This window comes from Bubalus bubalis, chromosome 3, assembly GCF_019923935.1.
Source record: "Bubalus bubalis isolate 160015118507 breed Murrah chromosome 3, NDDB_SH_1, whole genome shotgun sequence".
In the NCBI taxonomy this organism is placed as follows: Eukaryota; Metazoa; Chordata; class Mammalia; order Artiodactyla; family Bovidae; genus Bubalus; species Bubalus bubalis.
The window spans coordinates 91,939,987-91,967,020 of NC_059159.1; the positions used below are offsets into that span (position 1 = coordinate 91,939,987).

Sequence of the window (27,034 nt, forward strand, 5' to 3'; positions counted from 1 at the left end):
CAGGAGCTCGGCCGAGACGCTTGGGCCCCCTCGCCCTCTCACTTCCTGCCCGTTCATCGGTCCGTCTCAACCCCAGGCTGCTCCGCCGCGGCCACAGCTCGTGCGCGCGCTGCCCACATTCGCTTCCCTTCGGCTCCCCCTGGCCCCTGCGCTGCCTGGAGGCGGCTGCACTCTGGGATCATGGCCCAAGTAGCAGTGTCTACCCTGCCTGTCGAAGACGAGGAGTCCTCAGAGAGCAGGATGGTGGTGACGTTCCTCATGTCTGCTCTTGAGTCCATGGTTTCTTTGATCTAAATCATTAGACAGTACGTGAATCTTGCTTTGCTGTTTCATAAACGCTGCGTTTGGTGACAGGGTTGTCCAACTAAGAATGGATAGTGAAGCAAGAATGCACCCTCATTTATCACAAGTGTAAAGAACTGGCTAAGTCCAAGGCGGAAGTGGTGTGCATCGCAGTGTATGAAACAGATGTGTTTGTTGTTGGAACCGAGAGAGAGGACGTGCTTTTGTCAACACTAGAAAGGACTTTCAGAAAGATTTTGTAAAATACTGTGTTGAAGAAGAAGAAAAGGCTGCAGAGATGCATAAAATGAAATCTACAGCCCAGGCAAATCGGATTAGTGTCGATGCTGTGGAGATAGAAACACTCAGAAAAACAGTTGAGGACTATTTCTGCTTTTGCTATGGGAAAGCTTTAGGCAAGTCAACAGTGGTGCCTGTTCCATATGAAAAGATGCTCCGAGATCAGTTGGCCGTGGTGGTGCAGGGGCTTCCAGAAGGAGTAGCCTTCAAACACCCTGAAAACTATGATCTCGCAACCCTGAAGTGGATTTTGGAGAACAAAGCAGGGATTTCATTTATCATTAAAAGACCTTTCCTAGAGCCAAAGAAGCACGTAGGTGGTCGTGTGATGGTTACAGATGCTGAAAGGACAATGCTATCTCCAAGTGGAAGCTGTGGCCCCGTCAAAGTAAAAACAGAACCCTCAGAAGATTCTGGCATTTCTCTGGAAATGGCAGCTGTGACAGTGAAGGAAGAATCTGAAGATCCTGATTATCAATATAACATTCAAGGAAGCCATCATTCTTCAGAGGGCAATGAAGGAACAGAAACGGAAGTACCAGCAGAAGATTCTACTCAACATGTCCCTTCAGAAACAAGTGAGGACCCCGAAGTTGAGGTGACTGTTGAAGATGATGACTATCCTCCACCTGCCAAGAGACCAAAGAGCAGTGAACCTCCCCAGCCACCCGTCACAGAACCTGCGAATGCCGACAAACGGAAAGTGAGGGAGTTCAACTTCGAGAAATGGAATGCTCGAATTACTGATCTGTGTAAACAAGTTGAAGAGTTGTTTGAAAGAAAGTATGCTCAAGCTATAAAAGCCAAAGGTCCTGTGACGATCCTGTACCCTCTTTTCCAGTCCCACGTGGAAGATCTTTATGTAGAAGGACTTCCAGAAGGAATCCCCTTTAGAAGGCCATCAACTTATGGAATCCCTTGCCTTGAGAGGATATTACTTGCAAAGGAAAGGATTCGTTTTGTGATTAAGAAGCATGAACTTTTGAATTCAACACGTGAAGACTTACAGCTTGATAAACCAGCTTCAGGAGTCAAGGAAGAGTGGTATGCCAGAATCACTAAGTTATGAAAGATGGTAGATTAGCTTTTCTGTAAAAAATTTGCTGAAGCCTTAGGGAGCACCTAAGCTAAGGCTGTACCTTACCAGAAATTTGAAGCACACCCTAATGACCTCTACGTGGAAGGACTGCCAGAAAACATTCCTTTTAGAAGTCCCTCGTGGTATGGGATCCCAAGGCTGGAAAAGATTATTCAAGTGGGCAATCGAATTAAATTTGTTATTAAAAGACCAGAGCTTCTGACACACAGCACTACTGAAGTTACTCAGCCCAGAACGAATACACCAGTCAAAGAAGATTGGAATGTCAGAAATACCAAGCTACAGAAGCAAGTGGAAGAGATTTTTAGTTTGAAATTTGCTCAAGCTCTTGGACTCACAGAAGCAGTAAAAGTACCATACCCAGTGTTTGAATCAAACCCTGAGTTCCTCTATGTAGAAGGCTTGCCAGAAGGAATTCCCTTTCGAAGCCCTACCTGGTTTGGAATTCCAAGACTGGAAAGGATTGTCCATGGAAGTAATAAAATCAAGTTTGTTGTTAAAAAACCTGAACTAGTTATTTCCTACTTGCCTTCTGGAATGGCTAGTAAAATTAACACTAAAGCTTTGCAGTCCCCGAAAAGACCACGAAGCCCCGGGAGTAATTCAAAAGTTCCTGAAATTAAGGTCACTGTGGAAGGCCCTAATAATAGCAATCCTCAAACCTCAGCTGTTCGAACCCCTACCCAGACGAATGGTTCTAATGTTCCCTTCAAGCCTCGAGGGAGAGAGTTTTCCTTTGAGGCCTGGAATGCCAAAAAAACAGACCTAAAACAGAAAGTTGAAAATCTTTTCAATGAAAAATGTGGTGAAGCTCTTGGCCTTAAACAAGCTGTGAAAGTGCCGTTCGCGTTATTTGAGTCTTTCCCAGAAGACTTTTATGTGGAAGGCTTACCCGAGGGCATGCCATTCCGACGACCTTCTACTTTTGGCATTCCAAGGCTGGAGAAGATACTCAGAAACAAAGCCAAAATTAAGTTCATCATTAAAAAGCCAGAAATGTTTGAGACTGCAATTAAGGAGAGCACCTCCTCATCTAAGAGCCCTCCAAGAAAAATCAATTCATCACCCAGTGTTAATACTACTGCATCAGGTGTTGAAGATCTTAACATCATTCAGGTGACAATTCCAGACGATGATAATGAAAGACTATCAAAAGTTGGAAAAGCTCGACAGCTAAGAGAGCAAGTTAATGACCTCTTCAGTCGAAAATTTGGTGAAGCCATTGGGATGGGTTTCCCCGTGAAGGTTCCTTACAGGAAAATCACAATTAACCCTGGCTGTGTAGTGGTTGATGGCATGCCCCCTGGAGTGTCATTCAAAGCCCCCAGCTATCTGGAAATCAGCTCCATGAGAAGGATCTTAGATTCTGCTGAGTTCATTAAATTCAGTCATTAGACCACTTCCAGGACTTGTGATTAATAACCAGTTGATTGATCAGAATGAGTCAGAAGGCCCAGTGATCCAAGAATCAGCTGAGCCAACCCAACTGGAGGTTCCTGCAACCGAAGAAATAAAGGAGACTAATGGAAACTCCCAAATCAAGCAAGAACCAGACCCTACATGGTAGAACTCTTCCCTCCCAGGCTTAAAGTATCAGTGGGTGAGAAGAGCTTTTCGGACCTGTTACTGCCCCAGGCTGTGTAATATACTTGTATAACAGAAATACCTTCTATACAAACCTTTTTTTCTACTTTTAGATAGAAATGTCTACTTTTTCAGCAGTTCTGTGAATTGAATTAAAGAGCAGAGTGACTGTAGATTTGGAATGGCTGGTTTCCTTGGGAATGTATTATAAGGATTTTACAGCAGTGCTGGAAGACGACAGGGAAATGGCAGGGGTGGAGCTCATCAGATTTTTTATGTGTTCAGCAGAGCCTTCAGCGACGGTGTTTGTTTTCCAATCAAGCGAAGATATCTCCTACTGGAACATCTCAGCTTCAGCAGTGAAGAAAACCCCTGTGATATAGTTCAGCTCTTTAGTTTTTCTATTGGAGAAAATCATTTAAATGACCCTTTTGTTCACGGCTCTCCTTAATGACTGAGTGAACAGTTAGTATCTGTATATTTGACTAAACCTTTTCCTAAGCTCTCTATCATGGTTCATATGTTTTTTATCATCATGAAAACACAACCATCAGGACCAGCTAACAGCAGTAAGAGGTCGGTAATCTCAGCGTGTGGCTTATAGATGGAATACAGAGACCCTCTTCCATCCACATTTACTTTTCATCCAAATAAAATGCATGGCGAACCAGAAGTTTGAGGTCAGGTCTGAGTGTTGGGGCAAGCTGAGCGACGTAGAGCCTCACTGCCGTGAGCCCAATCGCGGTGTGGAATTCTGTGGAACACCACCCCAGCTCGGCTCAGAACTTGGGGAGTGGGGTTTCGTTGCCTTCTTTACTCTGCGGTTGAACCCGTGACCCTGAGGCCCCAGTGTGGGCAGCGAGGGGTCCGTCAGCTGACCAGACACCCTCTGACATTCTGCGCCATTTGTAGGAGAATCTTACATGTATTGAGATTTCACCAACAGTAAGAGATGTAAAATACCAGCTATACCAAGAGCTAGAGTATGTGATGGCATAGAGTTTTCATTAGCTTTATCACAATATTCACAATGGAGAATTATATTACATGGTAGCAGAAATAGGCATTTTTATGTGTTGCTTATATTTTACCTCAAATTAAATTGTAGATATAGGGTAATAAATAAAATCCATCCATGCCTTTCACAAAAAAAAAAAAAAAAAGGTATGGTCATTTCCAACACATGGCATTCTGTATTTTTCATATCACATCTAATCCTAGGGTTAGAAATAGAATGACTTCTTTAAAATGCATTTTGATTCAGTACTAAGTTCAGCCACACATGCTTTTAGGGGAAGAATTCTTCATTGTTCCTTTGGCTAAGTTCTTTTAAAACATTCTGGCTTTGCATTTCAACTCATTCAAAGGATACTTTATTAAAGTTGACAACTATATTATTTCAACAGCTGCTATCCACTGGTGGAAGATATGAGAAAGAAGACTCACTTATTTGTATAAGTGGGTACCTCAGATTTCAAGATATTTTGGCTAAACTATAGTTCTGTTTATTCTAATATATGTTCAGCACAAAGTTAGGCCAACCATCATTTGTATAATTAATTTAATGAAAATTACATTTCCTGAAATATGTTGCAATCTGTTTTTGTTGTTTTTTGCTTAGAATGCTGAAGGTATTTTTTTTCCTACAGAAGTGGTATAAAACATTTATTTCTGTTTCCATATGAATCCACAAGTTTTATTTAGCCCAGATATTAGGAGAAGCACATCGATGCAACTAACTACTATCATTCCTTTCTCAACTAATAGCATCTAAAATCATCTTCATTTCTTTGCAGGTGAGATTTTCATAAGCTGGGAAAGTTTTAAATTTAGTCTGAGAACAGGATTGTCTATCACACTGTGTTTCCTGTCATCATTAAGGCTTTATTTCTTGTTTTTTTAAAGATTAGTACATGAATCATACATTGTCACTAGGTTTTGTTTACTAATACTTGGGGGGTAGTGAACACTGTTTGCTTATAGAGAGCTCAGTGGTTCTTGGAGACATTTTCATCCATTTATTCTCAGAGCAAGAGGGAGGAATCAAGAGATTCTTGAAGATTTTACATTTTTGGTGACTCTGAGTAAGTGTACATGTACCTTTCATTGCTAAAGTATCCATAAAGCATGTTTTAAAATGAAATAATTGTTTTTCTCTCTCTTTCTTTGTATTCTTTTTCGTTTTTTCTTTACTTTATTCCTTCTTCACATACTTTTCTTCCCTTTCTTCTCCATTTTCTTCTTTCTCCCTCTCATTGCTTCCCAGAGAGAGGGTCTTATGTGGTGACCTTGTTCAGGAAAACCAGTCTTGTCTGAACTGGATTTTCAGTGCCTTGTTCTTTAGGCAAAGGTTTAGAATAACCAGACGTGTCTCAATGTAAACATTTTCCCCAAAGCAAGATAACACTCTAACTTCTCTATTTATGGTCAATTTAAAAGTTAGCCCAGATACTAATGCTACTATTTTATTTTTTTCTGGTGGAGATGAAACACAGGAAAGCATTTTATCTTGCAGTTGTTAAGGAACAAAGCTTTCACCCACCCACTGAATCCCGCCCAGTTTAACTGAATGCATCTCTGTTGAGAGGACATTTCTTGACCTGTAATAGGGTGGAATCGGTGGGGTCATAAACTACATGCTAATGAGATGAGATTTACAGAATTTTTCTGGGTTTTTAAAAAAGAGCCAGACACATGAAAAGCCTTATAAACTGAAGAACTAAGGTGGTACTTAAAAACAACCCCTAGAATCTCCTCTTTTCCTTTAAAGGCTGTAACTAAAGTTCAAAGAGGCCAGGTCCCCTCCCTCTCCCTCCTCCCTTCTGAATGCAGGACATCTTGTCTGAATTTGAAAAAAAAAAACCTTTCAGGATGGGAATTTATTTCAGGAGAGATTCAGGAAAAAAAATGTTTGAAGAGTTTGAAGGTTTAGAAAAAAAAATGTTTGAAGAGTTTGAACGTTTAGGAAAAAACTTGTGTGAGTATGAGTGTGGGTGGGTATGAGGGTGTCTGTGTGTGTACCTATGCATATGTGTGTACCTACACATATGTGTTTGCACACACATGGGTATGAGGGTGTGTAAATGTGTGTGCTTGCCTGTGAATGCATTTGTCTGTGTGTAGGTGTGGGTACATGCACATGTGTGGGTGCCTGTGTGTAGTGTGTTGGGTGATTGTGTGGATGGGGTGTGGGTGTGCCATGTGTGTGTCTGTGAGTGTGTGTGCCTCTGTGCTGCAGCGGGAGAGGCAGCTTGGGCTCAGCCAGTGGCGGAGCAGTTAGTAGAGAACTAATAGTGAGAAAGGGAGCTGAGGAGAGACTAGGGAGAGACGCCACCGACCTTTAACAAAAGCTCAGTTTTGTCCCTGCGGATCCAGCCGGCAGAAGGGACTGGAGAGCTGTGGCTCTCTGCCAGGGAGGTCGGGCTCCCTGCAAACAGTTGCAGGCATCCCTGATTATGCCCTTTTCCCTGGGAGTCCTGAGCTTGGCAATCGGGAAGTTTTCAAAGCTTCAGCAGCGACTGCAGCCTCGGAGAAGACCAGCAAAGACTGTGGAGTGTGTATGTGAACTTCAATTCTGTATTTTCTTATGGGGTGGGTTAATGGATTTTTAGTACAAAGAGAGCTAAAACTCAGCTGACCTGAAAGACTGGAATTTCAGCTCTTCCCCTCGCTGGGCTATTTTTCCTCCCCCTTCCTCTCAAAGCCCTTTAAATCAGAGATTACCGGGTCAGTGACTCTTATCCTGCCTGCCTGCGCCAAGGGTTTCTAGCTTTTGACTTGGCAAGGAAAACCACTACCTGTAAGTATCTGCTTTATGTATTTCCTCTCCTCTTGACTGTAAACGTTCTGCTAGAATGCCCCAGAGGTTATTTGTGTGGTAGCATTAACTCCGAGTAATGATACAAGAAGTAGATCAAGTCTGCTTGCAAAAGTTATCATATAAGCTCACAAGGTGGCAAATTGCAGTGTTAAAGAGCCCTATGTCCCCAATGGGAGGCTCTTTATTACATAATACAAATTTATAACTCTTCTCAATCCATCCCCAATAGCATTCACCAGTGAAAAAACATTTTTACATTCTGAATTGTCCCCTTCCTCTGCCCCCCAAATCAGAATATTTCTTTTCAGCTAAACAAAATGGCAAAGAGAAAAAATGCAAAAATTAAAAAAACAGATAATATCCTCATGGTATAAAGATACAAAAGTTTGGATGAGATGATTTTTGGATAGCTTTGCTTTAGTTTAGTTATATATATATATTTAAAGTATGGTTTCTTTTTTTATGGAGTTGAAAGCCAGTGTTGGAGAGGCAAAGAAATCATATTGTTCTGAAGTTTCTTACTGATTTTTAATCTCTTTCTTCTCTTTATCTGGATTTGGCCTAGAGACTTTTGTGCTGTAGTAAATGATTTCTTTTAGTTGTCATCTGGATCCCAGAAATAATTTTCAAGGCATTTAAGTTTTGTTTCTCTGTTTTTTCAATGGTTATGTGCAGTCTTGTTGTGTGGTATGAATTACGAAGCTTAAAAAGAGCATTTCCGGGGGCTGGTTGGAGTTTATGGCCTGGGAATCTTGCTGGAGATATTAACCTCTTCAGGACTATTTTACAGACCTGAGCAGGAGATCCAAATGCTTTATAGGTTTCTGGTCTGGAAAAGTGATGCCACCATATTCAGCGCTGCTTAAAGCTTGAAGCTTTGCTTCTTAGTCCTCTGCTTTCCTTTGATAAAACTGCCTTCAGAAATAACACTAGGAAAATGTTAACTACTTTCCCTCTTTCTCTTCATCAGAGATCCTCAAAACCCAGTGTCCCTAAGAATCACTTGGGGTAAGGCAGGCACCAAGGTCACACCCCCAGAGGAGTTTAGACTTGGTGGGGCGGGGTTGGGGAGCTAGTGGGGGTAGGGGGTGGGGGGGGCAGGAATTTCCCCAGGTGATCCTCATGCAGGCAAGATCACACTTGGATGAGTGGTGCTTTACCTTGTCCTTGGCAAATTAAATTCTTGTCACGTCCTCAGTTAATGTTAAACCTCACACCTAAATAATAAGCTTGAGTGCAAGCTGCTGTTAAACACAGTTACATGAAGCATGGTTTTGCATGCTTGACTGCCAAACCAGAACTTTTAACCAGCTCTCCTGCCATTACATGGGATCCTACATTTCCCATGAGTAAGAAAAGCAGTCAGGGGAAGGTGCCCCGATTCCTTGTGTTGGACTGTGTGGTCTGACCTGCTCTGCATGGCCAAGCTACGTTTGTCTTGGAAACTTTAAGCCCAAGGCTATTCTTAGTTCTTTATCAACCTGCTGGGAATGCTCTGCTCGTGGGGACAGATTAAGCTGAGTGGGCTGAACTGAGTTGGATTATTTCTTGAGACCTGTTCAGTAGAAGTATAATTCCTAGAAATCTGTTTTGATTGGACAAACCCACCAGGATTGGGAGAAATAGGAAATGATTCCTCCATCATGTTGAGGTCCTCATTAGACAGCATATGAAAGGAAGATCTCAGCTTCCATCCCTGTCATCAGTGACAATGAATGACATAGCATATTTACAGTAAAAAGAAAATAGGATATGGTCATCGGTGCCCTTTTCTTTTTTTCCTCTCCTCATTCCAGATATTTGTAGGTGCCTGCTACATGCCAGGCTCTGGGCTGGTGCCAAGGATTCAGAAAATCTGTGTATATAAAATGGATAGACACTTGGTCTTCATGGTGTTTCATGTCTTAGGTGTTGCTAACCAATCTTATATGAGTCACCTATTCTTGCTAACCTTCACTTCTGCCATCAATAAAACAAAAGTGTTGAATACAATGCGCTTCCGATATCTTTCTAACTCTGATATTCTGACATTGATGGATATGCCTCAGTCTTCTAAACATAGATATAGAGGGAGGAGAACTTTTCAGTGTTTGCTTTGACCACAGGCCCAAAGATTTGGCTTACTGCTTTTCTTAAAATTTTCAAAAATACCATTTAAGTTTTCTTTCACGAATAATCAAGACTGCTGATCTAGTGAGTTACAGACAAATGCTACCTTCTCAGAGCACACAGTTATTCTCACAATGGAAGCCTGTAACTCTCTGGAAAGGCTGTTCCCTGGGCTGGGTTACATGGGCCAGCAGCCTCTTATCTTGTCTGAATCTGGTGTTGCTCTGCCTTTGGAGAGCTGGGTGGTCTGAACAGGACTTGTCTGCTTCCATACTTGCACAGCTTGCTCCCTGACCTTTTCATTCAAGTGGTTTGATAGCTTTTGTGCTGCTGGTGAGAGACTCAAACAGAGACCTTTGAGGGGCTGGAGGAAAAAAAAAAAACAAGTCCTTAATTAAATCTAACATTTTTTGTATACTGTAGTTTCTTTTACTGCAGTGAATGGGGCAACATTTCAAAGGGTTCTAAAACTTGCCCATCAAGATAAGATTATCAAAATATAGGTGTGATTTATGTGTTTTTCTGACAAATGTAGCCTCCAGCTGTCTGAAGATACGGTGTTTGGATGGGAAAGTGCTCACTGGAGGACAGAGTATAGGGATCTTGCAAAGTTAAGATATTTTTGACAAATTGTTCTTGGCCTCTTATTGGTAAGTTTAATGGGGAGGGCAAAATAGGCTTTGGTTTCACTTTCATCCTTCTCTTTTTCTGAGTTGTTGATATGATGTCAGAAGACTCCTTTAGTGCATCCTTAAGGGCTGCTAAGATAGTTTGTCATTCTTTGCTCTCAACTTTGTTCTTGAAACCTTCATATCTGACTTCCTTAGAGATAGAAGCAGATAATGCTCCAGAACTTGCTGAGCTCCAAGTCCTTCCATTGACATGGCCCACCTCCCTGGGATCTTATCTCTGCATCCTGTCAAGTGTTACCAGCTGCTCAGTATTTACAGATGCTCCTTGAATTCTTCTCTTACAATAAACAAACCAAGACTTTATCTTATGAGGTTACACTCAATACCACAGTATTTTCTTTCCAAGGTCTAAATTTCTTGTTAGCACAATTTTTTTTTTCATTTTGTAAATTATAAGCCCAAATCAATGAATAGTTATGAGAATTCCAGAGGAGATCAGGATTCCCAGATGATTCATCCAAATGTTCAAATGTTGTTGAGTGTTTCCTATCAAATCCTGTTTATTGCCTAGATTTGATTATATTTGTTCCGTAAAAGTGATTCTCCTTGAAAAAACAACACAGTAACATCCAAGAGCAGTGCTTTAGTTCTGTTTTATATAAATCTTCTCTTTTGCTATCATGTGGTAGGATGAAATATTTTGTCACTAGGCATTAGTGGCTGTTGGGAAACCAAAACATAGTATTTGTAGAGAGCCCTTTTGAATATTAAATCAGAGTGGTATAGTAGAAAAAAAAGAATGGCCTTTGAATAAATTTCAATTGGGTTCCAATCCTAGGCTGTAATGTTCTTTGGTTTTATGATGTTGGCCAAGTTACTTACCAGTTTCCTTGGGGGTAAAATAAATGTGTTGATGCTTACCTTCCCAGGTATTTAGAAGGGCTAAATGACATTTGGAAAGCACCCATCATGGTGTATGACATATGATTGGTTCTCAGTAAATATTTCTTCTTTAGAAGAGGACTAACAGGTATGAAGGCTGGAAAGCATTGAATGTGTGACAAGCCACTCAATTTATAGGTCAAAGGGGAAATGCGAAATAGAGCTTTCTTCCAGGCCTCATAGACTGGGCAGAACAGATATCTGTCCACCACTTCCTCAGCCTTTACCTCTGGGCAGCAGCCTTGTTCTCCCTTGATTCCTCCTTCCAGGTTAAGAAGAAGCATGAAACAGATTCATGAGCTCAGAGATCGCCAAAGGGATTCATAGGGAGAGAACAAAGGCAATGTGAAAATCATTCTGTCCTTTTCTACCAGACCCTTCAGAGTTAGAGACTTGTACAGCCGTTTCAGATACATATATAAGGAGAGGAATCATTTTGTTTCTCTGGGATTTTACTCTACTGTAGCAGGCAGCCCAACCTCAAGGGGGAGTATTTGTTTGACATTTTGAAACTCTCCAGTTCCCCTGTGGTCAGCCTATGAGCTGTCACCAAATGGAAAGTCACAGCCATTCAAACATGTGGTGTGAGTACTCTCTATCCCTCTCTTTCTTGCTCTTCTAACCAGTTTTTCTTTCAAGTCCAAAGTTTAAACTGGAATAAGTCAGTCTCTCAACTTATATCTATGGACCTCCTCTGCGCCAAGTCCAGTGACCAAAACTGGAGATAATTTGAGTGAGCAGAACAATCATGGTTGTTATCTTCAAAAAGCTTTCAGACTAAGGTCAAAGGCAGACACGTTTTCAGTGACTGCAAAAAAACAAATGCCCGTAGGTGTGCATTGTGTGGTAAGGGTATTGCAGGATTCTACACAAGCAGTTCAGAGAAGGCGATGGTACCCCACTCCAGTACTCTTGCCTGGAGAATCCCACGAATGGAGGAGCCTGGTGGGCTGCAGTCCATGGGGTCGCAAAGAGTTGGACACAATTGAGTGACTTCACTTTGACTTTTCACTTTCATGCATTGGAGAAGGAAATGGCAACCCACTCCAGTGTTTTTGCCTGGAGAATCCCAGGGATGGGGGAGCCTGGTGGGCTGGCGTCTATGGGGTCGCACAGAGTCGGACACAACTGAAGTGACTTAGCAACAGCAGCAGCAGCAGCACGCAAGCAGTTAACCTAGTCTGGGAAGTTGAGACCTTGGAGGAGGGGTAGAATTTAGCCAAATGTAATGGTAGGCAGGAGGGGAAAGGGCATTCTCAGCAGAGGGGACAGCATGAACAAACCATGGAAAGGCCTGGAATGGGGCATGCCACAAGTTTAGGAAAGAAAGGAAAACCTGAGTGACTAGCTTGTCAATGGCAAGGAGGAAGAGTTGTGTGAGAAGAGGCTGGAGAGATGGCAGGGACAACTACACAGGGAAATGCAGTCTCACGGTTAAAGGGACCCCAGAAAGTACCTAACCGACACTCCCCCACTGAGAGAAAGAACCTTCTGATGTCTGTACCTCAGCCCTTGCTGTTATTGGATGGCTTTGAAGGAGAGTTCTTTCTAAGAGGAACCCATCCTCCTGGTTCTGTGTTTGGGAACCACAGAATAAAGTCATTCCTCTGGCAGGTATTTGAAGACAATTTTTTTTTCATAAATTATTGCTCAAGTAAATCTCTGTCCCATACATATGCAGTTGATGTTTTGGAATGTAAATTTCTATGTTTGTGTTTGTTGAAAGTGAACTTGGTGGCTTCAGTTCATCATTCCAGCCTCCATTATCTAAGATATACATCTTGACTATGTCCTCAGTGATAATGGTTAACCTTTCTGGATTTTTGCTGTTTGTGAATTGGATAAGCTAATCTCTTTATCTTTTAGAAATTTGGAAAATTGTTGAACCAGAGGGTGCCAAAAGTGGAGCTATGGGCACCACCCAAGATGTTTCTCACAGAAATGTCCAAGTATAAATGAGAAGAACTCAACAGTGTCAATGTGGGCTGATATTCTTGATTTGACAAGAACGCTAAATGCACAGTTCAACTATAATCACTGATTTCATTTGTCGATACATGTGTTGAGTGCATATCACACACAGCAGAGAGTTTTGTCCTCCTGCTTTGAAAAACATAGTCATACAATTGTGTAGGATGTGATACACGCCCCATGATGGGTTTAGGTAAAGTGTGACTTTTCTGCAATAGCAGAAAGAAAATCTTTCCAAATGGAATGATGAGGTCTTAGGACATTTTGAAGGAGGCAGTTCACAAGGCATTAACATGTGAGAAGGATTTTAATAAGAATGGAAGCAAAGACATTACAGGTGGGGCAGACACCAGGAAGGGCATACAGGTGAGAATGTCTAGCAAGACCCAGTGATGTATAACTGAGGTTGCAGGAGGGGGAGCCCTGTGGTTTGCGGATACAGAAACCTAGAGGTGAGGACCAAAGACCATGGAAGCAGCTATGTAGTGGGAAGCCAGATGAGGTCAGATTTTAAAGAATAGTGTATTTTCAATGATACTATATGACCAAGAGAGAACAAATCAGAGGATGGAAAGAAAAGGAAGAGAAGATAAAGGAGAAAGAAGCATTTGTGAGGTAGAAAGGGAAACGGGAAGTGTATTGAGTCACAGAAGCAATTATGCAGACCGTGTGGGTGGAGGGCATTGTTGGGCACTATAGAGATCAGAATGGACTGTTTAGAGATCGGAATGGACTGATCATCAGAAAGAACTGTTAGAGAAAAGTTCAGTTTGCTGTGTCCATTAGGCAGCCACTGGCAGCCTTTGAGACAGCTATTTCAGTGGACTGGTAGTAATTTCCTTTTAGGAAATACAAGGCTGGTGAAGGAGTGGGTAGAGATATGTTTATTTGGCTGTGCCAGGTCTTAGTTATGGCGTGTGGGATCTTCAGTCTTTGTTGCAGCACACAGGCTCTTTCAGTTGCAGCATGTGGAATCTAGTTCCTTGACCAGGGATCAAACCTTGGCCCCCTGCATTGGGAGTGCAGAGACTTAGCCACTGGACCACCATGGAAGTCCTGAGACAATGTTGCAAGGAGATAGTATCGTTGGTCATGATGAGGTATATAATGGGAAAGGGGAAAAGGAAATGTTTGGTGACTATTATATCAATAGTCATAATAACAATAATGGTAGTAAAAAACACTAACATTTATTGAACACCCACTATGTGCTTAGGTGTGCTCATCGTAATGACCTCATTTTATTACCTCCATATAGACTCTTTCTCTAAATACAGTCACATTCTGAGGTCCCGGGCATTAGGATTTCAGTATATGAATTTTGGGTGAATGAAATTCAGCCCATAACACCATACCACCATATCAAGGTGTCCTCCTTGCAGTAGTTAGCTGGTCTTCCAAATTCTTCAGATATTACTGCAGCCAAAGAAAATAGAATAAAACCTGTAGTCTCATAAACCCACATTTAAAAATCAGTTTATAATGCACTCTGGATTTCGAGTTTGGCTTCAGGATGAGGTGACTGGGAAAATTCCTCAAGCAGGACTACCCTTGCATTTTCAAAAATCCCAGATGGCACCCATTTCGCCTTTTCTTATTTGGCCATAAAGCCCACACGGTGCTGATCTGTTTGTGTTAGGAATGAGCAGTCTGCCCTGTGTACCATTTTAAATTACAGAGGCTATGTCACTTCAGTCATTGATTGTTGCTGAATCACTTTATTGGGAACTGGTCTTTATTTACTTCTCATGAAGTGAAATTCCCTGGTCTGTGGCTTTATAAGTTGCTTTGATGCTAGGCCCTTACGGTGCATGTACATCACACGCTATGGGACAGGGGTAGAGTGACTCTGGAGGTCCTCAAGTATCTCTTCCTGCACCACAGTTTGCCTACATTAAGAATGCCAATTGATGGTAACTGTGAGCTGATGGAGACATGGCCAGAGATCGTATGGCACTGCATAGCAACCTAGCTGTCAAGGACAGCTCCATGCTTACAGGTGCCACATCTGAATTGTTAGCTCTGTGGCCAGAGAATTCTGAAATGAGGACTTTAAAACCTAAAACTTAAGACTTCAGCTTTTCAAGATTAAGACTTTTCAGAATTTTTAAGACTTAGACTTAAGATTTTAACATGATAACATGGTAAGGAGCACATGTACCTTTGATGTACATGCTCAGTCATGTCCAACTCTTTGCGACCCCACCAGGCTCCTCTGTCCGTGGGATTCTCCATCTCTGTCCGTGGGAGTGGGTTGCCATTTCCTCTTCCAGGGGATCTTCCTGACCCAGAGATTGAACGTACATCTCCTGCATTGGCAGGCCAATACTTTACCACTGAGCCACCAGGGAAGCACCTTTGATTTGTGAGGGTGGTTGAATTTCTCTATTCATTAAAAACAGCAACAAACTATCTTTACAGCAATCTTGTGAAATCAGTATAATGCATCCCCACTGTACAGATGGTGAGAGCAAGGTTGAGAAAGTTTAAGTAACCTATTTATATCACAGACTGAGTTTCTTGCTAAACACTAAAGTATTCAAAAAGTGAACAGTTTAGTCAAAATGTTTATCCTTACTTCAAAGGCTTAATTGAGGTCTGACTACAAAGAGATGTGTGAGCTGAAGAGTATGACACAAATGTCATGCAATTTTATCTGGCTTTCTCTTTATATAAGAAAGCGGATCTACTTAAAAAAAGGAATCGACTCCCTTTTCCCCTCAAAACGTAGATCTTTGGTTTTTGTTATTGAGTAAAACAGGCCAAATGGAGGGCTGGAGGAAGTGGGATGGGTTCCACTGGACGAGATCAAGAAGTTTCATGACCATGTGAAGGGGATGGGAGTTTGGGAAGAATGGATACGTGTATATTATGACTGAGTCCCTGTGCTGTCCACCTGAAACTATCATAACATTGTTAATCCACTGTACTCCAACAAAATAAAAAGTTTAATTTAAAAAAAGCAAAAAAAAAGTGTATTAGGGGTGAGATAATGGCTTTTGTTTTATTGAAGAATTGACTAGAAATAATTGGTACTTTAGGAACACAAAGGGGAATTAGACTTTGGAGTGATGTGAGAGGTTTTTAATTTACAGACCAGAATGTTTGAGTGTTTCTGTTTTGCCTCATATGATTAAGCAAATAGCCTCCAATCCCTTCTAATCTAATCAGTAATGACTTCGAAAGTAATGATTTGGGAAAGATCTATTACTTCTTGCCTAAACTCAAATGTTCTTTTCTATTACATCTTAAAATACCACACTATGAAAAAAAAAGCATGGAAAAATATTAGCCTTGTGAGCAATAAAATTTATTGCTACAGCATCTGTATTTTAACTTCGTCTTTAAAGATTCACAGCAAGAGATACATTAGAGTGCAATGAAAACTAGTGGTAGCACAAAACTTACTAGTTAAATTTTAATTTCTTTCATTTTTGACTTTGCTTCCTTTCTAACAATTTTGCTAATTCAGGAAGTCACTGCCTTGTGTCTGTACACCTTACACATACTGGCTTCCTAGTAATGACCCTCCCAGCCAGGCTGTCAGGAATGGTACCTTCCTTTCCTCTCTGGATGTCTGGGATATCTTATCTCCCTCTCCTCTTCTCCATCCCTCCCCAGTCACCTCCGAACTGGGTCCTGCTTTCCAGTTCTTCCTGTTGCTGGCCTTGGAGGTGGCTCTCCAGCCCTAGTCTTACTGCTTCACTCTACTGAGGTGGTTTTCAGACAAGTCAAAGAACCTAGCTTCAGTCTGGCCACAAAAGTTCCTTAGACCTCTTCTTATACTTACAGGAGAAGGAAAGAGAAGTGCAGTTGTTTCCAGCAGCGATTCTCAATCCTGGTTGCTCATTAAAGAAGTTTTGAGTTCAGGTGCCTGGACCCCACCAAGATAAATGAAATCTCAAACTCTGGGAGAGGTGCTTGAATGATGGGGAAGGGAAGTCAGTGATGGACCTCACTAGTTTAGGGGTGATGCCAGAGGCAGCTCTTTCACTTGGTGTTTTCCATTGTCAACACTAAGGCAGACCACCTTACACCTTCACGAGGATTGCTGCTTCCTTCTGGGCCAGTGGAGTGGGGCTAAAACCAGGAGGGTGAAGTCTCCCCTGCAGCCAGTTCTTTTCCTCAGGTCCTGAGAGACCTGGACTCAACCGCCACATTGCATACCTCTAGGGGGCGCCATTCACTTTGGGGGAGCTGTGAAAACAGCATCTTTGGCACCCTTGGGGCACAGTTATAACACAGACATTGCCCTGGAATTTGGTATATTGAACTGAGTGAAACTAAGGGGAGGACTCCCAACGCCTCTGCTCAACACTTTAAACATTAATTTGGTTTCCCATGAAAATCTCTTTCACCATGATGAGTTTATGCAGTGCTGAGTGGCATCACAGTTCGAATTGCACTTGCCAGTTAGTCTGGACACCCTTGCCTATGATAAATGTGTTCTTGTGCATGCATGCATGCTGAGTCGCTTCAGTCATCTCTGACTCTCTGTGACCCTATGGACTGTAGCCCGCTAGGCTCTTCGTCCATGGGATTCTCCAGGCAAGAATACTGGAGTGGGTTGCCATTTTAATTCTAGACAAATTATTTGAAAACCAACTTTAAAAATAATAGCTTATTTGTATCTTGGAGACTCTAAGGAAGCATTTTAGCCAAGAATACTTTTGTGCTCTGTGTTTTTCTCCTTTAAAATACTTCTCTAACATATTGGTGTTCGGTATTGTTTTATACTGCTGTTCTTATATTGTGCGTTGCTTTATTCTCCACCACAGATTTGTTCTACAGTAAGTCATCTAATCAGACTTTCAGATACTTTATTTGCAGCCTGTGATGTTTATGGAGATTTCGTTTTTGAATCAGTACTTGAAGCATTTTTAGTCTCGCTGGCTGAGCGCATCTTCGCACTTTCCATAGCCCACCCCAAGTTCTGCCAAAGGAGGCAGATCAAGGTTTGCTTTTGTTCATGCAGTTAAGAATCTTAAAGCAATTAAGCTCTGTGGGCCACAGAGGTATCAGGGACTCCTGCATGTGCAGAAGCTGGGTTGTGTGTTCACATGCGGAGTCTCAATGTGGGAGAGTGTCTTAGGAACCAGAGAGACTTGATGGTATCTGAGTGGCCCTTGAGAAGCTGGGGACGCACAGATCCTCAGAAAGGACAGAGCTAGGCTGCCTGGACAAAATCACACTCATTTCCAGACTTCAGAACAGGCGCAAGTGAGAAGTTGCTGTGGTTTGTCTTGTTTCCTTTTGGCTGCTGTTGGCTCTACACAGCTCTATGTAAAATTTCCTACCTCTGTCTAAATGTTACTGGAGAGTCAGTTCAACCTAAATTATGGAGCATGTCCAAGGATGGCTCAACTAATAACTTTTAGAAAATTAATAAACTTTAGTTTTTGAGCAGATTTAGGTTTATAGGAAGATTGAGCAGAAAGTGCAGAGAGTTCGCATATTCCCTCCCTCCAGTTTCCCCAGTTATTAACATCTTGGTTTAGTCTGGTATGTTTGCTACAACTGATGAGCCAATAACGATTATCTAAAGCCCATAGTTTATATTAGGGTTCAGTATTAGTGTTGTTCCTTCTGTGTGTTTTGACAAATGTTTACTGACATGCATCTGCTGTCACAGTGGTAACATTTTCAGTGTGTTTTAGGAAAAAACAAAACAAAACAAAAAAAACTTTTCTTTGATTGCCCTGGGGTAGAAAGGGGAAGAGAGGAAACTGGCTTTGGTTGAGCTTTGTGTGTGTGTGTGTGTGTGTGTGTCCTGGGGACCTCAGTTGAGCCATGATATATTTATACATTGAACTATTTAGCAACCCTGAAATGTATCAGTTATTGCATAGATGAGGAAACAGAGCCTAAGGAAGAGTGAGAACCTTGTTCAGGGAAATGATGGAACCAGGAGAGGTTTACCAGTCTGGTAGAGTTGATTCAGAATCTGTGCTGATCACCATTATATTTTCTTTCACTTCAGCTCCAATCCTGCATCAGAGAATTAAGTCCTCTACCTTTCTTCTTTTTTCAGTACTGATAAATCAGAAAGTTGTTTACAAAGTTATTTGTAAAAAACCAAGTATTTGTTAAAAAAAAAATAAAGTGAACTGTTAAGTATCACAATAGTTTACTGCATCTCAGTATACAATACTGTGGTTTACTTACCACACTCTGCTTATGTTAATGAATAAAGCAGCATGCCCAAGCAATTTTTTTCAACCTTTGGCAAATCACAGCCTCTTAGGCCCCTATTTCCTCACTTTGACCTTCGGTGCTAGAGCGAACAGCGTGAATCTGGGCTCTCCAGCTTGTCTGCTAGGGTTGAATTCCACCTCCATGGTTTATTATCATTTACCTTGAACAAAATCTGTTTTCTTAGAATCCTTAGAATAGGATCTATTCCATAACTTGTTGTGAAGATTAATGAGTTAAAACAGTACCAGAGGCAAAGTAAATACATAACACGTGATGCTGCTGTTGCTGAAGATGATGACATGTACAATTTGGAGGAGAAGCTCCTTTCAGTTCTGTAATTCTGTAAATAGGTATAGTCAGGTATAGTTAATGTGAGTGTTTTCCATTCTAAGTTATTCAATTAAAACAAGCTATTGTGAAAATTTGTATGATGCAACTCTCTGACTAAAAGCAAAATGAAAATAAATTATGGCCATTTCCTAATGTTCAGGGAAATACCTCTGATAACTTAAGAAACTTTAATAGTCATTAAGAACAAAACTATAAATCGAGGCACAAAGTCTTTTCCCTCTGTGATCAGTTTTCTCTACCTTTGAAGGTAGTTTTAGTAGAAAGTCTTTGTAAAGAAAGGTTGAATGTCTGGTTTCCAGAGTGCCCTGGAATTCAGATTTCTGATGTAGATTCATTAAGTATGGATTTATCAAGTGCGACCAGAAACTTTGTAGATACCATGTGACCATCCTGTATTTCAATCATTTTAATTCTATGACTAATGTCTCTTGAATGATTTTTCAAAGAACCTGGATTTTTAAATTAAAAATGGTTTTCTATAAGTTTGCAAACTTTGGACATAATGATTTCTTTTTGCAGGAATTCTTAGAGCCTTTAATAAGCTCATATTATACTGTAAATCTCTAAAAGGAGTTTTTGGCACTCTGTGCTTCATGTATATTTGGATATAGAAGACTTTTGTGGAAAACTTTTTAACATCTCCAACATGTGCATTTAAAAAAACACAACTTGCAAACTATGGCCTTTTTCAGCGAGATAGACACTGAAGTGTTGAAAAATTTAAGAAAGGGAACCATCTAATGAGTTTGTGTGATAGTCAAAGATCCATATTTGCAATCCTGTGCTTGATGGTACAGCCCAAGGGGTCTTTCTCTCCATAGTTCTCTGAGTCTGTGCTTCCTTTGACTGAGGACGAATCTGGCCTCTGTACCCCGACATCAAATTAAATCTCAGAGGAAGACTTTTGGGTGAAGTAGAAAAGAATAGCTTAATGCTTTCCCAGGCAAAGGGGCCACAGTGGACTAATACCCTCGAAACTAAGTGTCCCAACCTGGAGTAGGCAGTGAGGAGTTTTATAGTAATGATTCAAAGAAAGCATGACAGCTCAGAGCATTCTTCTCATTGGTTAGTGGTGAGGTAGTGGGACTCCGCATCCTCAACATTCTGGGTCCAACCGATCTTGGGTCTAAGTGCTTGTGGGCAGTTTATGGTTAACTTCTCCCACCTGGTGAGAGTTTCAGTATCTGCAAAACAGCTCAAAGATATTGTCATGTATGTCCCTTGAAGGGGAACCAGGACCCTGCCCCAAAGCTGCACTATTATTTCTTAACTGTTCTTCCCTTGTCTCTGCATCCTCTCCCTTCCCTAATCAGCGACTATTTTAACCTGCTGGTGGAAACTCAGGGAAGGTCACAGTGGCTGAATGAAGCCTATTTCCTGTAATCAAGAAATGGGGGACAAAGAAAGATTTTTATGTTCAGTGGCCCCACAAGGTCCTGCTCAATTTCATGATCTGGAGTCAGTTCAGTTCAGTTGCTCAGTCATGTCTGACTCTTTACAACCCCATGGACTGTGGCATGCCAGGCCTCCTTGTCCATCACCCACTCCTGGAGTTTACTCACACTCTTGTCCATTGAGTCAGTGATGCCATCCAACTATCTCATCCTCTTTCATCCTCTTCTGCCTTCAATCTTTCCTAGCATCTGGGTCTTTTCAAATGAGTCAGTTCTTCGCATCAGGTGGCCAAAGTATTGGAGTTTCAGCTTCAACATCAGTCCTTCCAAGGAATATTCAGGACTGATTTCTCCTAGGATTGACTGGTTTGATCTCTTTTCAGTCCAAGGGACTCTCAAGAGTATTCTCTAACACCACAGTTCAAAAGCATGAATCTTTGTCGCTCAGCTTTCTTTATAGTCCAACTCTCACATCCATCCATGACTACTGGAAAAACTATAGCCTTGACTAGACAGACCTTTGTTGGCAAAGTAATGTCACTGCGTTTTAATATGCTGTCTAGGTTGTTCATAGCTCTTCTTCCAAGGAGCAAGTGTCTTCTAATTTCATGGCTGTAGTCCCCATCTGCAGTGATTTTGGACCCCCCCAAAATAAAATATGTTACTGTTTCCACTGTTTCCCCATCTATTTGCCATTAAGTGATGGCACCAGATGCCATGATCATAGTTTTCTGAATGTTGAGTTTTAAGCCAACTTTTTCATTCTCCTCTTTCACTTTCATCAAGAGGCTTTTTAGTTCTTCTTCACTTTCTGCCATAAGGGTGGTGTCATCTGCATATCTGAGGTTATTGATATTTCTCCCGGCAATCTTGATTCCAGCTTATGCTTCATCCAGCCCAGCATTTCTCATGATGTACTCTGCATATATGTTAAATAAGCAGGGTGACAATATACAGCCTTGATGTAGTCCTTTACCTATTTGGAATCAGTCTGTTGTTTCATGTCCAGTTCTAACTGAAAGGAATATTGCTGGACTAAGCACCTGTGATTTAAGTGAGCTGCATGGGTTAGGAGACATTGCATGGGTCTGGATGTCAGGAGACCTTAGGTTCCAATGCAGGCTCATTTCCAGATTATGGATAGTCTTGGTGTTAAAAGATGATTAAAGATGACAATTTAGGTGATACACACAAACTTAACACTTCATGGAGTGAACAGTCTCCTTTCAGAGAACTGCAAAATGGGCTAAAGGTGAGAAGCTTTTATAAGATAATGAATAAAAACAAAACAAATAGAAAACATCTGATTAGCTGGGACTGGGTTGACAAAGTCAAACTTCTTTAGGGTAAGAAGGCCCAGAATTGGTGTTTAGGGATTGGCTGACTAAATACACTGTGTTACTGGTCAGGCAGAACATTCACAGGGACATGAAGGTTTGGTTGGCCGACGTGGCATGCTGGGAGGGAGTGGCTCCATTTTGGGCCTTAACAGTTATTTCAACATTGGGTAAAGTCACTTAACTTCCATAGGGCTTCCTTTCTTCTGTAAAATAAATGGGCTTCTACATGAGAAAATCCAGTGTTCGTGCACATAAAAAAAAAAAATAAGCCAAATCTCAAGTAAATAAAGGAATGCAAGTTAAAATAGTGACAGGCTTCAACATTTCACTTGGAAAGTGAGGAACAATTAAAGGGGATGATATTGAATATCAGCAGGAACAAGGCTGGTAAAGGGGTAGATTAGTGCCATCTTTCCATATAGCATCATATTAAGAACCTGGCATGCTGCAGTCCATGGGGTTGCAAAGAGTCGGACATGACTTAGCGACTGAACTGAACCGAAGAACCTCAAAATAAGTTGTACATCTTTTGATCTTACAATCCCACTTCCAAAGAACCATCAAAAGGAAAGAACTAGAAAAACAAGCTAATTTAATTAGGAATTTTTCAACACAATCTATTAACCTAGTAACTAGCTCAACGTAACAATGAAATGACTATAGACGTCCATGTAGAGGATTCAGTGCACACATGGAAAGTAAGATCACAAGGAATGTTTAATAATATGGAAAATGCTTAGAAAAGAATGTTCTATTACTGAAAAAGAATTACATGCAGCTCTTTTTATAGTGTGGTTCTAATTAAATTTAAAAACTGTGTACATATACATACTTAGGAAAACCTAAGGGCGTTTTCTTTGGGTGTTGGGAAAGTGTATTTTTTCCTTTTCATTATGTTTTTATATTTTTATCCTTTAGTTAATGAGGGTGCATTTCTTTTATACACACAAAAGGAAGTTATTTTCAGAAAAAGCTAAATTGATAAATAAAATGAAGGATATAAACTGGTTGATTTCTGAGTGTTCTTGTAAACCACACATCTGTGATTTAGATTACATTTTAGAAAAAAATTGGCAGAATGAAGGAAGCAAAACGTTATAAACAAAATCAATACATATTTTATTGATTTAATAGAGTGGAATTTGGAAGTGGCCTGCTTGCCTTGAGGCCTTTAAACTGTGCTTGTAGTGTAAGGAGTTGGAACACTCAGATGTGGGTAGGCAGGATATCTGCGTTAATTAAATGCTCTTAAAGTAACAGCTACTTCCTTGAGAGAACATTGCCTCCAGTGAAACTTTAACTCCTGTAATAGCCAACTGTTGCTGTCTGGGACCATAAAGGAAATTGTTTAGGGTTTGCATACTGTAGGAAAAAGACCCCAGGGATGGTGAAGCAATAGCAGAGTTTAAGATTTTGTTGTAATGCGAAGTGGTATAATATAGCAGTTAAGTGCACAGGTCCTGGAGTCAGTAAATATGGGTTATAATTGCAAGGACACAGACGAGTCAAGCTCATGACCTTGGGCGAGTAACAACCTCTTTTACTTCATTTTCCAAATCTGTAAAATCACTGCTTTCTAAAACCACTGTCGGAGTTAAGATAACGTATACAAAGTCCTTTGAACAATGCCTAATCCATAGTAAGCACTTAATATAAATATTGCTTTTTTATGTGATTATGAAGTCACGTCCTTAACTCATGGTTTATTTATCTATAAAATCAGCATGATAATAGTAACTTTGTAGGTTTGTTGTGAGAAATAAATGAAAATAAACGTATAAAGAATATGTCTCAGTGCTATATATATATATATACACACACACACACAGTAAGCAAAAAGTACTAGTTGTTAAAAAATGAGAAAAGACATTCAACCTTCCATATCTGTACATTTTGTATGTATGAATTTAGCCAATGACTGAAAATATTTGAAAAAAAATTCCAGAAGTTTCCAAAAAGCAAACTTTGAATTTGCTGTGCACTAGCAACTATTTACACAACATTTACATTGTATTAAGGTATGATAAGTAATCTAAAGATGATTTAAAATATATGGGAGGATGTTGCATGGGTTATATGCTTTTACTACTAAAATATTGACTTTCTCTGCCCACTGAACCTGAATAAATCCTCTGCCAACTGAGAACACAGCAGGCTAGTTCCTCAGGACTGTGCCTCTCTTTCTTGGGAAACTGAGAGACTTCATTAGCCTGGGTCTCCTGGTCTTAAGGTATATGATAAGACTCAAGACTAATAAAATTAAAGTGAAAGTCGCTTAGTCCTGTCCGACTCTTTGCGACCCCATGGACTGTATAGGGTCCTGTATTCTCCAGGCCAGAATACTGGAGTGAGTAGCCTTTCCCTTCTCCAGGGGATCTTCCCACCCCAGGGATTAAAGTCTTGCATCATAGCTGGGGGCAGGTAGCCAGGTGATTGGGTCCCTTTGTCTCTGGTGTATTGTGCTGTGAACTTCTTTCTGAAATGCAAAAAGAAAGAAAACTACAAGGGGTGGTCTGCGGTAAAGGTAGGACCAGGTGCAGGATGTAATTAGCATAGAATTAAAGACTAATAGGTGCAGAATGTAGCTCCTGCGGAATTAGGGGGCCAATAGGTGCAGGATGTAGTTTACACGGGGTCAGATTTGTTGTTCAGTTGTTCAGTCATGTTTGACTCTTTGAGACCCCATGGACCGCAGCAGGCCAGGTTTCCTTGTCCTTTGTTATCTCCCAGAGTTTGTTCAAACTTATGTCCATTGAGTCAGTGATGCCGTCCAACCATCTCATCCTCTGTCATCCCCTTCTCCTGCTGTCTTCAGTCTCCAGCGTCAAGGTCTTTTCCAGTGAGTCAGCTCTTCGCATCAGGTGGCCAAAGTATTGGAGCTTCAGCTTCAGGGTTAGCTTAGTTTTGAGGAAAGCAAACCTTGCTGTAGACTACAGATTAGGAACACTTAAAGTAAAAATTAAGAGTGATCAGTCCTGCTCACCGTTCTATCTTCTTTGCTCTCAGGAGAGAAAAGAAAGAAAACCTCATTCCTCTTTTTTCCTTTTCAATGCAGCAGTGTCACTCAGGACTTGACCATCACCCTGCAGTTTGGTGTCGGGGAGTCGGGGGGGACCTGGAACCAACCTCCATGGACACAGAGGGACAACTGTACTAAAAATTGTTAAGAAAAAATGTTAGAAGCCGCAATCTATTTCTTTCTTCTCCAGTATTCTATTCTCCCTTTCTGAGACAATTCTCTCTGGAAAACCCATGAAGGGTAAGATTGCTAAGGTTCCTCTACCCTTGTGGGATCATTGAACAATTAAAACTCCATCAGAGGTGATGAGCTTCTTGAAAAAGAAACCAGCTTTGTATTTGTGTATTCTCAGGACTGTTTTTTTGGGCTTCCCAGGTGGTGCTTTTGGTAAAGAATCCACCTGCCAATGTAGGAGACACAGGGACTCAGGTTTGATCCCTGGGGTCGGGAAGATCCCCTGGAAGAGGACATGGCACCCCACTCCAGTATTCTTGCCTGGAAAATTCCATGGGCAGAGGAGCCTGGTGGGCTACAGTCCAGGAGGTTGCAAAGAGTTGGACACCACTGAGCACAGGGCTGATTTTGTAGTGGCTCAAAAGCAACTCTCTGATGGAGGAAATGGAACAAGATGGTGAGGATAGAGTACAGAGCACTTTCCCAGGTTGCCGGAGCCCTGATTCTCCCAGGCTCTGCTGCCTCTGGCTATGACCTCAGGCCAGCTTTAGATTGACTCCTAGTTGCTTGTAACAAGGAGCAATTAGACTTCTTTATCTCTCTCAGGGAAGGAAGGTCAAAGCAGGTGGTGGATCTGAAGTCCTTGGTAAAGTTTGTCTAATTCTTAATTTTCTCAACTATAATGCAAAAGAAGAGAACCACTTTCTCTGAGTTTAGACAGTTAAGTTTTTCCCTGGGGGCAGTTCTCCTGATTTCCAGTTCATTGTTCCTGGGTGAATCAATTTTTGTCACATATGATTTGGAATCATTTCAATTGTTCTATGGATAATTATATTCAGCTATGAGTTTGTGTTTTAAACTTTTTTATCCTTGATTCATATAAATTACTTTGAAAATTAATATGAGTAAGATCATGGTTTCAAAAATTCTTTGTAAGTAATTCCATGATGGCTTCTATGTTCCTTCTCACTGACGTCTTACAGATTTTAATGTAGAGTACAAGTCAGAAAATCTTCATTGGTTTTCTTAGCATTCTAGTCAAAGATCTCAAAATCTCTCTATGTTTTAGTGAGTGGGAATGGATTGATCATGAGTTGGCCATGTTTTACTCAAAATGCTTCTCTATTAGTTTATTTTCTTTCTTAAACACTTTAGGGTACTTGTAGGATCTGAAGCTGTGAGTCATGAGGTAATAACTTCAAGTACAGAGAAGATAAAAGGTTCTGTTGTTTATAGCATCTTTAGTTGGTTGGTAATAACTATCCAGAGTGCTGAGAAGGATATCAGGCTTGTAGGAGCTCTGCAAATAGCACAGCAAGCCAGCAAAAGCTATGATAGATTATTGATGATGTTTCTGTGTTGGGCAGATATAGGAAGGTGCTTGTATTGTTTAGGTATCATCATAAAATTATTCAGAAGAGCAATAGTAAATATGAATCTCTTCAAGGCACATCATTAACATTGCCCATCAAGAATTTCCATTCCAGAGAGAGCCTGAAAGGATAGCTGGGATCCAGGTTTTTTCCTTGCTGTGCACAGATTATCTCAGATACATATGATGATATCTTATATACATATGATGCCAACATATGATACCAGCATATTTATGTCAACATGGAGCATACATTCTCCTGATTAAACTGAATGTGTAATTATGAAATAAACTGTTGTTGTTCAGTAGGTAAATTGTGTCTGATTCTTTGTGACCCCATGGACTGTAGCATGCTAGGCTCCTCTGTCCTCCACTATCTCTCAGAGTTTGTTCAAATTCACATCCATTGAGTTGGTGACACTATCTAACCAGCTCATCCTCTATGCCCCT

At 41.0% G+C, this 27,034-nt stretch overlaps 2 protein-coding genes across 6 annotated transcripts in view; both read left to right on the forward strand.

Annotated features, from left to right (window-relative positions):
• Window positions 1-102: 102 nt before the first annotated feature.
• Window positions 103-4,401, forward strand: LOC102391699 (general transcription factor II-I-like). The gene is given in 4 exon segments (XM_044939846.2): window positions 103-279; window positions 411-488; window positions 491-3,066; window positions 3,068-4,401. Coding segments are annotated over 4 exon segments (2,934 nt in total). The 5' UTR covers window positions 103-180; the 3' UTR covers window positions 3,249-4,401.
• Window positions 4,402-6,092: 1,691 nt separating this feature from the next.
• The window catches only part of FREM1 (FRAS1 related extracellular matrix 1), a 182,034-nt gene continuing 161,092 nt past the window's right edge, over window positions 6,093-27,034 (forward strand). The window contains exon 1 of one of the 5 annotated variants that reach the window (XM_044939844.2): window positions 6,093-7,064. The gene's annotated coding sequence lies outside the window, so the exon portion shown is untranslated. The remainder of the gene's footprint in view (window positions 7,065-27,034) is intronic. The other 4 variants (XM_044939843.2, XM_044939842.2, XM_044939841.2 and 1 more) reach the window with 4 other exon arrangements.